Source organism: Pyrus communis, chromosome 4 (assembly GCF_963583255.1).
Source record: "Pyrus communis chromosome 4, drPyrComm1.1, whole genome shotgun sequence".
NCBI lineage: Eukaryota > Viridiplantae > Streptophyta > Magnoliopsida > Rosales > Rosaceae > Pyrus > Pyrus communis.
This window is the reverse complement of record NC_084806.1, coordinates 10620656-10636053: the sequence shown is the minus strand read 5'-3', so window position 1 is coordinate 10636053 and position 15398 is coordinate 10620656. Positions and strand designations below refer to the sequence as shown.

Genomic DNA, 15398 nt, shown 5'->3' with positions numbered 1-15398 from the left:
GCTGGAATTGCATGTGTGTGAGGTGTGTAGGTACTGAAAATGCATGTGAATGCATGCTGGAAATGGGAGTGAAAGGCACGGCATTGAGTTGGGAAATGAAGTGTGTGTGAATGCATGTGAGTGCATGTGAATTAAAGGGGTGTGAATGATTATGGGGTGCTGGAAATCTGGAGTGGAATGGGTTATTCACGGCATTAAGTGAAGTGAAATGATTAAATGTTTAATGGTTGCATGTGAATGAATTGTTTGTAGGGAAAGAATGGGAGTGACACTAGGTTGAATGATGATGAGTGCATGTGAATTGAAATGCATGTGGAATGAATGAAATGCATTGATATGCACGGCAAAGGAAGTGGATTTTCTGCTGAAAATGAATTAAAGGGTGCATGTGTTGATTTGTGGTGCAATGATGAAGTGGGAAGGTGGAAATGCAAAGGGGAAATGCTGAAATGAAAGGGAAGTGCTCGGCAAAGGAAAGTGAATGTAGATGGGTGCATGTGTTGGTGGTTTTGCATGTGAATTAGAGGGGGAAGACATGTGCAATGAGTGGTGTTTTGTGATGCATGGTTGAATGATTAAAGAGTGCATGTGGGTTGGAAATGTGGCTGCAATGATGAAGTGTAATGGCTGAAAATGGGATGGATTTGCAAGGGCCACGGCAATGAGTGAAGATTGTGTTCATGTGGCTGAAATTGGTGTGTAATTGGGCTAGGGTTTAAGTGCATGAAATGGACCCAAATTGCTCCTCCTTGCATGGCAAGGAATGGTGTTTGTGTTAAGCCCATGGCAAGATGTTATGTGATTGGGTTAGGGCCATTGTTTTGTGTCCTCAAGTGCATACAAGGCCTTCAATTTCATCCAACACTTGGGCTCCAAGTATAAGTTATCCATCCTTAGCCCAATAGTGCTCCAAAACACTCCACAATGCATCCTTTCGTCAAACACGTCTTATTATCCTGAAAACACACAAAAGAAGCATAAAGGACTAAAATAACTAAAGAAACATAACGTAAATGTACGAGAACAAGCCATTTAAGTTGCACGAATATGCTCCTATCATTACCATCTTGATTAGGTAGCCTACTTGGGCTCGCAGAAGAGTCTGTAGAGGTAATCTCTACTATACTGAACTTGCCATAATTGTCTATTAAGGTTGTCTTCCCTTGAGGAGTATGGCTGGGAGGAAAAAATAATTTGTCTTCAAAGAATGTAACATCCATAGTGACGTACGTATGTTGAGTAGATGGATGATAACATCGATACCTCTTTTGTTGAGGACTAAAGCCAAAGAACATACATTGCACTGCACAGGGATCAAGCTTGCTTCTTTGATTTTTGTGAAGATGGACATGTGCCACGCAACCAAAAACCTGGGGTTCGAGATAAAGAGTGGAAGAGAGCAAAACATGATCTACAAGCACGACCAATGACGTTTTAAAAGAGAGAACACGTGATGGCATTTGGTTCATGAGATAAATAGCATAAGTGACTGCATCAGCTCAATATGTTTGGAGTGCATAGCTACCAATAAGAAGAGCATGAGTAATCTTAAGGATGTACCGATTTTTTTGTTCGACAACTTCATTTTGCTGTGGGGTTTGAGGACACGTAGTTTCATGAAGAATGCCCTTTTCTGTAAAGAAATTAGAAAGATCCTGATTAAGATACTCACCACTGTTGTTTGATCAAAGCACTTTAATAGGGAGTGCATATTAAGTATAGACCATGTGATAAAACTTTTTGAAGATGCCACCCACATCACTTCTATTTTTCATAAGGTACAACTAAGTCATTTTGGTGCAATCATCAACAAATGTTACAAACCAACGCACTCCATGTTGAGTAGTAACCGAAGAAGGTCCCCATATATCAGAATGAACTAACTCAAAAGGAACTGTTTGTTTATTATAACTTGAAGAATACGAAGCACAATGGCTTTTAGCTAATGCGCAAACATTGCATTGTAGAGAAGAATATGAGATATCTTTAAACAATGACAGAAGTAATTTTTGTAAATATCCAAATGAGGCATGACCAAGTCGACGATGCCACAATTTAATAGTCTTCAACTTCCCACTATTACGACCTTGAACTTGATGAACACGACCCTATGCAACAGCATCAACATAGTATAATCCCCTCCTCTTAGTACCACAACCAATGATCGCATGAGTCTGGATATCTTGAAGTAAATAAAAAGATGGAAATATTTGCACAACACAGTCTAATTGCTCGGTGATAACAAATGGCTTGAGAGCGTGGGAACAAGTAAACAATTATGTAATGAAAGAGTATGAGTGAGTGTTATCGAACTTGTCCCTGTAACCGGGGCAATACCTCCATTAGCAGTGACAATACTATCTCGTGGTGGTGGTGTTATAAAGTTAAATAAAGTACGATCATAAGTCATATGATCAGTGGCTCTAGAGTCAATGATCCAACCTGTATCAAGATCAATAGATGCAACTAAGGTTATTTCTATGTTACCTGGATTGTCGGATTACTTTTGAGAAGCAATCAAGTTTAAAAGAGATAGTTGTGGGCCAAGATTAGCTGAGTCCTGGTCTATTTTCTGATGGTCTTTCGCTGGTAGGCTCAGTGAACCTTTATCGAGTCTGCCAACATCATGATTTCCTTTATGTTCAGCAGTTTGGGCTGCATGCACGCCTGCTGCTCAATTGAATGGTAAGTGCCAAACATAGCAGGGCAAGACTCTTGCATACATGAGGTAAGTGTCGCAAGCCCAGTTCCTGCTTCAATATGTTTTTCTTGCACAGCCTCTGCAATCATTCGCTGTTCATCTATTAAAAACAACAACTTGGTGGATTGGTAGGATTTAGGTCATGTGTGACTCTTTTGTCTCGAGATCACACCTTGATTTTTTGCTTTTGTTTTTTTTGCAAATTGATTTTGAAGCTAACAAGAATCTCTAATGTCAGCACCAAGATAAAATTATGATTTTGAGTTTCAATCTTTGTCTTCTTCTTGATTTGTGTCTTCTTCTTTCAGTGTGATGAGCATTGTCTCTTGCTTTGAGATGCTGAGATTTAGATTTCTAGGTTTTATTTTCCTTCTTTCAGTGGGGTAAGCAGTGCCTTTGAGGTTTTGGTGATTTAGGTTTATAAGGTTTTCCCAGTGAGTGGTTCTCTTGCTTCAAGACCACGCTAGAAATTATTCTGGGTTCTCAGAGATTAGCAGCTAGAGTAAAAGAGAAAGAGACAGGCTGAAACCTGCTTTGATGCCAATATAAAAGTAGTTATGGGGTTTCAAATATTCTTTTCTATCTTGTTCTTCTCCTTAAGAGGTAATATATACTACTTCCCCTTGTGATACAAGGAATATTAAAGAGAATTTATAACCAAACTAGGAAACATAAATACATTCCTATTACACCTAAACCTCTGACTCACGCCAACATAGAATGGGGGACGATGTTGTAACTTGGTTGCAGCCTTGCAGGATGACCAAATGGAGGATTAGGGTTTAATCTTGCAGTACTTTTGTGGTTTCTTATGCAAAATCTGAGTGAGCAACGTCAAAGATGAACGAGGCATTAATTAATTAATCAGTTAAGCAATTAAAGGATGTTAAGGTTGGCAAATTTCTTCAAGGATAATAGTTTACTCATTCATAGTAAAGGGAAGGTCCTTCCCCTAATGTGGAATCATTTAACTGTAATATTATAATCAAAACCATTCATTATCTTTATCATTGTTTAAACTCTTCTACATATAGATTTGGCCGATTTGGAGACTATATAGCCATTCATATGCCTCAAATTAATAAACGGTTATAGTAACAAGGAACATCCTCACAATGAACCGTCAATTTCTTTAATTCATATAAATGACCCTCAAAACATATATGTTACAATATATTTTCCACGTCATTACTTGACGATCAACTATATATATATTTTCTTCATAAAAGGCTACTAGCTAGTGGCTTCGCCACGACATTCCGTTTTTCAAAGGTTGGAAAAACTCACAGAGGTATTTCAACCTCTTTCTAATCTGGCTATCATCATGTAATTCACCATGCAAAAAATTGAACTTAGAATGTGTTGTGTGAAATACCAACTTAGAATTCGTCGCCAACCACTAAACGCGGTTAAAAGAAAGTTATATTTGACTTTGTTATTTTGTACTACGTAGCATACGTATCCAACGTTTCCAAACAAAAACAAAACCAAGGTCCACATTCCACACGACAAAGTCTGCGGTAGCACATCTTTCCCAACTCAAAACACATGGCAAACAGCGCCGTTCCCTCATAAACATGTCCCTTCGACTTCCCAGAATTTAAAGCTATCGTCAATTTGGCACGCACCCTCAATTCTTTCAGCGTCAAAATTATACATGAAAAAAAAAATTAAATAATAAATTGTAAACTGAAAAGAGAAACAAATCAAAATTAAAAATAAAATAAAACTAATAAAATAGAAAAAGAGTAAAAAAATAAGAAAAACTAATGAAAATAATTTCAAAATTTTGAGTTTTAATTAAAATGTATTGTAAATGAATAGTATCAATAATGACTTTTTAGAATAAAAATATTATTTTCGTTAAAAATGAATAATTCTAGAAATATTTTGGTTAAAACTCTCTAAAAAATAAGGATTGCTAGGCACAAATAAAATAAATAAATAAAATAAATAAAATTGGCACACCAACGAAGGGAAGAAGAAGAGAGACAGTGTACGGAAAATCAAATCAATCAATACGATTGCTCCGCCGTCGAAACCCGTTGCAGCCAATCAATACTCTGCACTGATCGGCCCCGCCCAATCTCCGCCGTTGATCCCGGAACCCGATGATCTGCGAGTTCCACCGGAGGAGCTTTAACATAATATGAATTCAGTGAATTTTTATTTGATATTTTTGGGGATTTTTTTCCATTCGGGGGTTTTGAAATTCCTACTGTGAAAAGTCGGTTGTCGGAGAATCGGGTTCTGGGTTTTGTTGGGTTTTGCGAGAGCTTTGGTGGGTCGGAGGGGGTATTTTGGGGATTGGACTGATGCTGGACTTTAGGGAAGGTCGGTGCGTGAAGGGGTGAAAAGGTTGGGGTTTTGGGGTTAGAGGTAGGGTTAGGGTTAGGGTTAGGGTTTTGTAAGGTTTGTGGTGATGGAGGTGAATAATACTGAGCTTGAAGAAGGCGAGGCTCCTTGCTATTACAAGGATGATGACGAGGAAAACCTTGAACCGGACAACGATCTCTCTTACATTGTAAGGGCATCTTTGTCTCATTGATTTATTCGTGTTCGAATTTCTCATTAGAATCTTGATTGACAGCTTTGGAGTTGATAAACAATATATGGACATCTTAAGAAGATAATAGTGTGTTGAATTTGTTCTTAAGGCTGAGTTTCTATGTTGTTTTTGATGTATGTGTATGTTGAATTACAATGGTGGATTGTAATTTGTAACTGCTTGCTTGGTTTCCGAGAAAATATAAGAAAGTAAGGAAATTGAGTTGGAACATGAACTTTGGACTTGCAGACAACTGTTTAGCAGGGTGAAGTAGAAACTTTTTATCCCTTGGATAGTAAAACGCAACGCAATAATTAGGAGTCTTAAATTTTTCGCTTTAAGTTGTGCAGTATTCCAACGCATCAAAATATGCAAAAGCTTTGGAAACTGCCAGTGAAGTTTCTGGGTGTTTTCGGCTGGCTTTAGAGACAATGTAGATTATTTTCTGGTTCAAGTATAGAAGAAGTACATTCATGGCTGATTGCTGATAATTGATTATGCAACAGCCTTATTGTAGTGAACTCTTGCAGTTATTCGTATGTACCATTGATTTACTATGATTTATAGTATCAAGAGTTTTTAAATGAGCATAAATTCTCTTTTCTTTCCATTATGATGCTTCATAGATTATTTATGATTGTATGTTTATTGATCCAAGGAAAGCATTAGTGAATTTGAACTCAATACTTGTTTGTTCAGTGTCCAAGAGAACAAAACATTTAACCCCCCTATAAATTTCCAAATGCTGAGTGGTTGAGTTTAGTAGGCCAAATGGTTGTCTATGAACAAGTAATGTTAAATAACATTTAGTTTCCACTTCCTCGTTTCTGTTGTCTTGGCTATCAGAAATACCATTCGTGAAAAAAATTCCAAGATAGTCTTAAGACGCAGCATTATTGATTGCCATTTACGTGAACAAAACCTATGATGGGCTAAGCTGGTTTTAGGTAACAGTATCCCAAGACAAGTTTACACAATTCGCTTCTTCTGCAACGTTCTGTAATAGCCCTTATGTTTCTGTACAGACATTTTGGTTATTATTCTTTTTTAATGGTCTTATGTATGTAATGACGCATATATAAAAAAATGTTTGTAATGACACTATCTTTTTGATTTTTTTCAAGGATGAGAGAATTCAGAATGCTTTGGGCCATTTCATGAAGGATTTTGAGGCTGGTAATTCTGTTGAGACTTTGGGTAAGTGACATCCATGAAAATAGTCGACAGAGTGCTTCATATTTGTACTTGTAAATTTAGTGGCTCATCAAGTGGATGGACTTTATTGTTTTCTCAGGGGCAAAATATGGTGGGTATGGCACTTTTTTACCTTCTCATGAAAGGTCTCCATCGATTTTGTCTCATCCAAAGACCCCGCAGATAAACTACAGCACATCAAGATCTCCTAAATGTTTAACAGAGGTATATGGATAAAAATTCTTCTTATTTATTATTTGGTAGGGAGGATTTATATATGGCTGAGATCATCTCAGATTGGAAAGTTCTATGTTAGTTGAGCATTCGCGGGTTATGTTAACATACAGGGTGACCCTCAGAATCTGAAAGCTTTTTCAAATGCACACCCAAATGTGAGGCCTGTAACTGCTAACAGTGCTCATTTGTCACATAATTCAAGGGTCCTCCCTGGAGACATTTCAGTTAAACGGAATTTGTGCTTGCCTCCCACTCAAGTAGCTGAGAGGTGTTCTGTGAAAGATGAAACCTCAAACAGACAGGGGAATCCAACTGATCAAAGGACACTGAAGGTTCGAATCAAAATGAACCCTGATAACACGGCTCAGAAGAATGTAGCAATATATAGTGATCTTGGACTTGGCTCTCCATCTTTATCTTTGGAGAACAGCCCTGAGGAAAGTAGGGCAATGAAACCTCCATCTCACGTGATTGTGGATAACTCTTCCACTAACATTATTCAGGTAAGCCCAGATGTTTTATTGCAGTTTCTATTGCTGTAGATGGACCTAAAATGATCTGTTGCATTGATGGGCGTTGTTTATGTTTTGTGACAGGTTATGACTTCCTTTCCTGTTCCTGGAGATGCATTGATATCACCACTTCATGACAGTTTGCTTTGCTTAGTAAGAAAGAGAAAGCTTTATCAACAAAAACAAGTACCTTCATCAAAGGGTCATCAAGAGCATTCTTCTTTGTCTGTGATGGACTCTGTTTCCACACTGGGCAACAGCAAAGTGTCGAAGGAGACGAGAATTAAAGCATCCAGGAAGGGTGAAAGTCCGGTAGCGTTGAAGCTTGAGAATGGTATCAAGAATAACACGAAAATTATTATGAAAAAGAAATCAGAAACTGGGAGCCGAGAAGACAAGGAGCTTGTGCTCAATGACTTGAAAGCCATGCCTTTGTCCAATTCCGTATTTGTTGGTAATTGTTTGAAAGTGATTGGTAAGACACCTGAAGCTTCTAGGGAGGCGAATGAGAATGAGGTGAAAGGAAAATTATCTTCCTCTGAATTAGTGAAGGAAGAGCCATTGGAGTTGATATCTGATCAGGGTGGTGTCAAGAATGAGAAGCAGAGTTCTAGGTATGGTTCAGTGGAAAAGGTCTGGGAACAGAAGGATATTCCAGTTGATCTCAGGGATGATGTCAAGTGCAAGGATTACAAGATTTCAGCCTCAAAAGATGATTCTGATGTATCCAAATGCAAGGAAGAGGAAGACTTGCACAAACACAATGTTGGTAAGGAAGGTACATCATGTGAACAAGCAAAAACTAATGTGCGTGGCAAGAGGCCAAAGCTATCTTCTGAGGGCAAGGCTAAGTCAAAGGAAAATCAAAGCAAGGAAAAGTCACCTAGTATTTCAACAAAGGAACGCCTGGAGTTTGAAATGGGTGTGGCTCCAAAAGATAAATTGAGTGGAGGTCATGGTGTTCCTCAATCTGATATAAAAATTCAGAAGTCAAAGTCGCAAAATGGTGAGGTCAGAGATAATCAAAGAGTCTCAGTGGGGGACAAAAGATTGGAACAAAGGGATAAAATGGATCTAGCAGAAAGACCTGCTGCTGATATTGATGTAAAACTGAGGGCATGTTTGGATAAACCAAGGGAAAAATGGAGTGGCAAAAAGTCCGATAATCAGTTACTGTCAAAAGATGTTCCCGTTCCGTGCCAACAAACAAAGGAAAATGGACTTGCTTCGGAGCTTGTACCCGCGGCTGCAGCTCCTGTAATTATAGAAGAACATTGGGTGTGCTGTGATAGTTGTCAGAAGTGGCGGCTTCTACCCTTAGGCACTAAGCCGGAGCAACTTCCTGAGAAGTGGTTGTGTAGCATGCTTAATTGGCTGTAAGCTTCCTTCTTACCATTGGGTTTGACAATAATATTTGCATATCTTTTCTTCTTTTTTTTTTTTTCACTCCTCTCTCTCCCTCTCTCTCCCTCTCACATACACACACACACTCTTGCGCGCTTGCACGTACCCATTCCTGCCTGTGTATGTGTAGATATTTAACTAATCACATGAGTCTATGCATGCTTGTTTTGCTGCCTTTTCACTGTGGCATTGAATTTTTTTTTTTTTTTTGTAGGCCTGGGATGAATCTATGCGACATCAGTGAGGAGGAAACAACCAAAGCACTCCAAACATTATACCAGATGCCATCTTCAGAAGGAATAAATAAGCTGCAAACTCATGCTAATGGAACAGCATCTGCAGTACCTGCAGTTGATGTCCTACATCTTGATCAGAACCTCAGTTCTCATACCATGTCTAATCAAGGGAAGAAGAAACATGGTTTAAAGGAATTACCAAATGCAAGTAATGGAAGTGGTCTCTTGAACTCTACAAAGAACCACCTGCAAGTAGCTGTGAAAAGTATAAGCTCAAATGACATAAACCAGCCTCCTTTAGAATCAAATGTGATAAAGAAATCTAGTTCTCGACATACGAGCAAGCTGCAAAACTTGAAAATTGAAAAAACCATACCTAAGCAGAAGGAGAAGCAAACAAGTGAAGGTACGCAGTTATTCGTAAATTTTCCCTTTCCTACTGCCATAACACATGCAAAACTTGGTAACCGGTGCCTGTATTTATTTGGGTTGTTCTATATCTGCAGATAATGCCAGGGCAGTAAGATTGAAAAACAAGGAGGAGGATGATCAGCATATATTTGGAACTTCTAAGAAACTGAAGAGAGGAGATATGTGGCATGCTGATAAGAATACAAATTCTAATGTTGACATTGGGATGGTTTGTGTCGGTTCAAGTACTGGTTTGCTAACCCAGGCACGTGGTCAGGACGTTAAATACAATGACCTCTGTCATTCTGAAGGCACTAAGGATGTAGCCAAGGACAAATTACAAGTTTCTGCAAAGAAATTGAAAGACAAAATTCAGGTCTCATTGCATGGTGGGGCTTTGGATGTGAGAACAGGCAGTAGAGATGGTTCCATGAAGAAAAGAAAGATGAGAGAATGGCAGGATACTCAGAATAATGTGGAGACATTTCAAAATTTTGGGCATGAAGGGAAGTTATATACCAAGGAGGAAAGTAGTGAAAGTGGATATCGGAAGGAGAAGAGGTCCAGGATTTTGAAGTCTAATGGTAAAGAGTCCAGTACTGGTAATGGAGATGATAGACCAAATATAAAAATCAGAGCGACCAATATTGTTATTTCAGGCACAAAAATTAATTCAATTCATGTTGTGGAAAAGGATAGGAGTATTGTAAAAGACCAGCAACCCAAGAAACATAGTAAAAAGAATGCATCTCAACAAACATTCATTGGTGTAAATTCATTGGGAAGGGATTCGGGATCCGGGCATGTTTCTTTGGCTGCCACTTCAAGCTCTTCAAAGGTTTCAGGTTCCCATAAAACTAGAGTTAACTTTGAAGAAGTAAAAGGCTCACCTGTGGAATCAGTTTCTTCATCTCCTTTGAGGACCTCCAATGCAGACAGGCTTACTTCAGCAAGGGGAGATGCTCTAGGGAAAGATGATTCTGCTTATGGTGGTTTCCCTTTAACAAATAATGGAGATGCCAATATATTTTCATCAGTAGGCTACGAGGATGGAGATGCCAATGGTGAACTCAATGTCACTGCCAAACCTTCTTCTGAAGTTTGGAATAGCCATTTGCTCAGTGGTAATAATGATGGTTTGGAAAATGGTCAGTGCCTCAATAATCAGTATGGCATGAATCATTCTCATGATGATGACAGACAGAACAAGGACCACACTGGAGATCCTGTTTGTGTGCAAAAATCTGGCAAGGGTTCCTGTTTGCAGTCTAAGGACATTGTTAGAAGTGGCACTTCTAATTTGGATAGGAACAGGATGAAGGTTTCTAATCCAGTGAATGATTGCTCGAAGAAGGGTCAAAGATATGAGTCTGAGATTGAACCCAATTATGTTCATGGAAAAGGGAATAATGTTAGACACGATCTTCCTGAAAAGTGTAGCACTAAGTGGGTCAAGCTCAAGGATGAAAACTATCATATTAGTAGGGGGGATAATGCAGGACATGGGTCAAGTGACAGTGGAGTGGAAACTCAACCAAAACGAAAGGACTATGATGCATCAGCTGTGAAGTTTAGTTCTATGCAGAGGCCTAATAGGAAGAGTGCACTGCAACAGAACCTGATTCAGAAACATGAGGATGGTCAGATGCAACATGAGTCAAGAAATGGGAAATCACAATTGTTTTTACATTGCCGAGGTGAAAGGAAAGAAGAAACACCATCTCTTTGTTCCCCACCTATTGCAGGGTCTGAGAGAGAAGTAGTGTTTCAAGGGCTTCCAGTCGATATCACTGTCAATGGTGATATGACAAAGTCACTAAAGCAGGCTGGGACTGCTGCTAACAAGAATGGAGTTAATTGCAATTTGGTACGTCTCATGCCTGATCAACAAAGAGCATTAGATGTTAGTGCGCCAAGTCCTGTGAGAAACTCCTCTGCCCAGACTGCTACTAATACCTTGAAAGAGGCCAAGAGGCTTAGAGACTATGCTGATTATCTTAAGGTTTCCTGTTCTCATTTGACTTTTTAGCAAATCTTTAGTACAGACTTGATACAATTTTTTTTTTTTTTTGGTGCTCTTAACTCATACTGTGGTGTGGTTCTACTATGTTTTAGAACTCTGGGTTTGATTTTGAAAGTAGTGAGGCTTACTTCCAAGCTGCCCTGAACTTTCTCCAAGGAGCCGTGCTTTTAGAAAGTTGCAGTAGTGAGAATGGCAAACATGGAGATATGACTACGTTGCAAGTGTACAGTACTACAGCTAAACTTTGCGAGTAAGTTAAATGCTCTAAGTTTTAAGAGAAATAGTTGTTTCTCGTCCTGATGACTTATGTCTCAGCCAATAGATTCAATTAGCTATTATTTGCATGCAGAGATGGTCCCTTTTAATTTTATAAAATATGTAATGCCCTATAAGTTTTGAAGCTTTTGTTTCTGCGTTCCTATAGCCTGGTGTTTGGCTCTGTGCTGAACCTTTCGAATTCACAGATTATGTGCCCATGAATATGAAAACCGCAAAGAAGTAGCTTCTGCTGCCTTGGCCTATAAATGCATGGAGGTGGCATACATGAGGGTGGTTTACTGTAAACATTCTAGTACAAACAGGGATCGGAATGAGTTGCAAGCTACTCTCAATATGGCTGCTCAAGGTAGGGAGGTTATGAATGATTTATGTGATAATCTTTGGATTTCATGTCAAGTTTCAGTTTTGTTCTTCCATTAGGAAATGGTTGCCATTTGAAGTTGTAGATTATTTATTCTAGTTTGAACGTTTATGTTACTAAACAATCATGTGGTAAATATGTTTAGTTGAAAATGTCAAGCCTTTAGAGATACTGTCTTTACTGTTATTTGCAGAACCATACTTATCATAACTAATAATGAAATATCTACATTATCTGTCATTTGTGATAAATATGTACAGACCGCTTCTGTTGATAAAAAACAGCAGAAGATAGAAATCTGGGTGTTCTTATCTTTTCACTGAGAAAATATCAAACAACTCAACTTTTTTTTTTTTTTTTTTTTGTCTTTAAACTCTTCACTGTTCAGGTGAGTCTCCATCATCTTCTGCATCAGATTTAGATAACTTGAACAACCATGTTGCTGCTGCTCGTAACCGCTCTAGTTTTGTCAGGCTGCTTGACTTTGTAAGTTGATTTAGTCTTGCACTCGGTCTCGATATGAATTTTTGCTAAGAAGTGTTCTTTCAAGGTGTTTCGATACTCACTTATTCAGGACCACAGATTCAGTACTATGAATCATGGATATATAGTGGATAAAAAAGTTAGGAAGCTGAATTGGAATTTCCAGCCACCGGATATTGCATAGATTAGCCAATTGTTATTGGAGTTTCAGCGAAAAAGAAAAAGAAAAAAATATATTGTATGAAAGCTTCCAAGCAAGCCTATTTTTCTTTCTATAAGCATCTTGAATGACTTGTGATTAAAATATTTAGTTGGATTATAAATTCATAGGTCATCTCGTGTTGTGTAGGACCAGTAAGATATTTTCGCACAGATTTAATTGTATGGTAATGGTTTTACAATTACCAGCGTGCTACAAGAGGGTAAGATGAGTATGTATTATTTTGCAGACACAGGATGTAAATTTTGCAATGGAAGCCTCAAGGAAATCCCAGAATGCTTTTGCAGCTGCTTGCGCGACACTGGCTGATGCACATAAGAATGATTGTATTTATTATATTAGGAGGGTCATTGATTTCAGCTTCCAAGATTTAGAGGAGCTCATCCATCTGGTGAAGCTTGCAATGGAGGCCATAAGTCGATCCAAATTTGGTGGTGCTAGAGATTAAGTCAACCCTGTATATATTGAACGTTTTCATGGTTTCTCCCTTAAACAGGCAGGCATCAGGAAAAAAAAAGGAGAAAGGATGCCTACCTGGACCTTCACTTGAAAATCTGCAAAGAAGGCAGGTTACTGACAGTTCATATCTCTTCTGTACATGTGTACAAAGTGAGATTGATTACCAAATTTTATAATGTATTTTTTTGCAAGTTAAGTCTATTTTTGACGCCGATAAGGGCACTTCATGCTCAGCCATAAGTTTTAATGGGTTGGGAAAAGAGGAATTAGTTGTTCGGGAGCATAGCTCAGAGATAATGTAATAGTTCAGTTATATATATATATATATATATATTTTTTTTTTTTTGGCTCCTGTGATTTGGTGCTTGAGGTTTAAGAAAAAAATATCTATAGAGATTGGAAGATATTCTTAGGCAACCATTTTGAGAAGGTTGAATACTAGTGGTGATCGGTCAATGCTCTATCAAGCATTTTTCCGTTTTGATACTGTTTTTCAGAATTTTGATGGAATGGAAACCAAATTCTTGGCCAAGGTTCCCTTTATACTTGAAGCAAAAAAAGCTTAAGCTTTTGTATACGTTGATTGTGCCGAGGACTGAAATACGAATTGAATCTTCAGGTATGTAATATTTTTCTTCACTGTAATGGCAACAATGAAGTCGTCTTTTGAGAAATGTGTTTTGTAAACTTTTTTATGTTGGTGTAGGTGAAATCAAAGAACATTGGTGGAGCAACCCCTGAGAAGTTCAGACTTGTGACCTACTGGAGTACATACTAGGACCATCGCTGCATGTGAGTTCAAGTGTAAAAAAAAAAAAGGTTTACAAACATTATCCTACTCCAAGAATTACCCTATATTATTCATGTGTTTTTCTAATAATAAATTTTGCCTTGTATGTGGTGGGATGTATCAGTTTATGTCTGCATCAATAACTCGTGATGCTTTGATATGGCATATGAAAATTTTCTCGCAATTCATGCTATGTACTTGTGATACGTTGATATTTAAGAATAAACTTTTATATTTAGATTTTAAAAAAGTTACGAGGGTTCTTTCTTCTCGGTTGGAGTTGGTTGCTGAAGAGTAATTAGAATATCTTTTTGTTTTTGGTTTTTGTTAAGCATGCACTTGCTGTTATATTCTCAGCAATAAATATTTTATGATGCGGTTCATGAACCAATGACTCTAGTTTCAGTTCAAATGCTCCTGGTGTTGGTCGGACCTTTGCTTATTGCATCAACTGAGTGCACGTGCTCATTGTTTCCCGGGCACTAAGCTTAATTGGTCTTCAACTTTTCATACTACTTTCACTTGTAAGCCAGATGATGTCATTCATTGTTTTACAAGCTTGTTTTTTGGAAATGTCGCCATTGATTGTTGAGTTACCAACCTTCGATCTATACCGAGCGAATGAGGGTCTACCTATTATGTTTCGCAAAATTGTAGATCTTATCCTTGTTGGTAACTGATATGGCTGCTTTACATTGAACTTCAGTGCACAACAGTTTTAAATGCCTGAGTTTCGGTTTGATTTGTTTGAGGATAAAGTTTTCTAGAGGCAGCGATGCTTGAGGGTATTCATACCTTTGTACTCCACTTTCAGTAACCACTCTCCTGTGATACCATTGTGGTGGTGGTCTCCCTCTCTCAGTTGCCTTTTCCTGTCAGCTTATATACAAATAGTTCTTTCTGTTATTTTTAGACATAGTAAGATAACGGTTTTTCTTCTGTGATGTGGGTTTAGTACATCAGTCGTGCCAGATGGGCGAGCTTTTTCTTGATTTGATTTTTGCCTTGAAACGATAGATATCCGTTTTAAGATTTTAATTATTATTAAGTTTTGTTCTTTGAGGATGTCAAAGCTGGATATTTGCCACAGGATACAGGTTTTCTCGAAGCAGGTTACTCTATCGGGTTTCAATTCACAAAGTGGGATCTTGGTTTATGCAGGAGAAGAATGGGTGCTGACTTCGGTCGCTAGCAGCAGCAGGTGCTGGTTGTTTACATTATGTATTTACTATTCTCTTCTCTTGTTTTTCTTTTTATTCCAACATTGAATAATCTTTTCAGTGTTGCCTCCATGATTTTCGCACTATGTATCGTACATGAACAATAACGTTAACAGTAATAATAGCTATCGGCATTTTTTTTCATCATCGGAGTTATCTGTTCTAATCATCATTTTATTTCTTTCGAGTTCTGGACCTTATTTTATTTCTTGAAGATTTTCTCGAGGTTTCGACCCTTATGGTTAAACTGCTGTCTCATGGACTGCATGAGTAGGAGATTATCCGTGTTTGAAGATTTTCCGACACTAGAAGGCGAAATA

At 38.1% G+C, this 15398-nt stretch overlaps 1 protein-coding gene across 2 annotated transcripts; it reads left to right on the top strand.

Annotated features, from left to right (window-relative positions):
- The first annotated feature begins 4668 nt into the window (after nucleotides 1-4668).
- Nucleotides 4669-15222, top strand: LOC137731549 (cysteine-tryptophan domain-containing zinc finger protein 3-like). Of its 2 annotated transcripts, XM_068470681.1 has the most exons (13): nucleotides 4669-5225; nucleotides 6374-6446; nucleotides 6544-6668; nucleotides 6791-7183; nucleotides 7277-8568; nucleotides 8811-9238; nucleotides 9339-11245; nucleotides 11359-11516; nucleotides 11731-11891; nucleotides 12295-12392; nucleotides 12839-13687; nucleotides 13775-13860; nucleotides 15020-15222. In XM_068470681.1, exons 1-11 carry the CDS (start codon nucleotides 5124-5126, stop codon nucleotides 13055-13057), a joined length of 4956 nt encoding a protein of 1651 aa, XP_068326782.1. In that variant the 5' UTR covers nucleotides 4669-5123; the 3' UTR covers nucleotides 13058-13687; nucleotides 13775-13860; nucleotides 15020-15222. The 2 variants fall into 2 exon arrangements, with proteins under 2 accessions (XP_068326782.1, XP_068326781.1); XM_068470680.1 differs by having other exon boundaries at nucleotides 13775-15222.
- The last annotated feature ends 176 nt before the right edge of the window (nucleotides 15223-15398 follow it).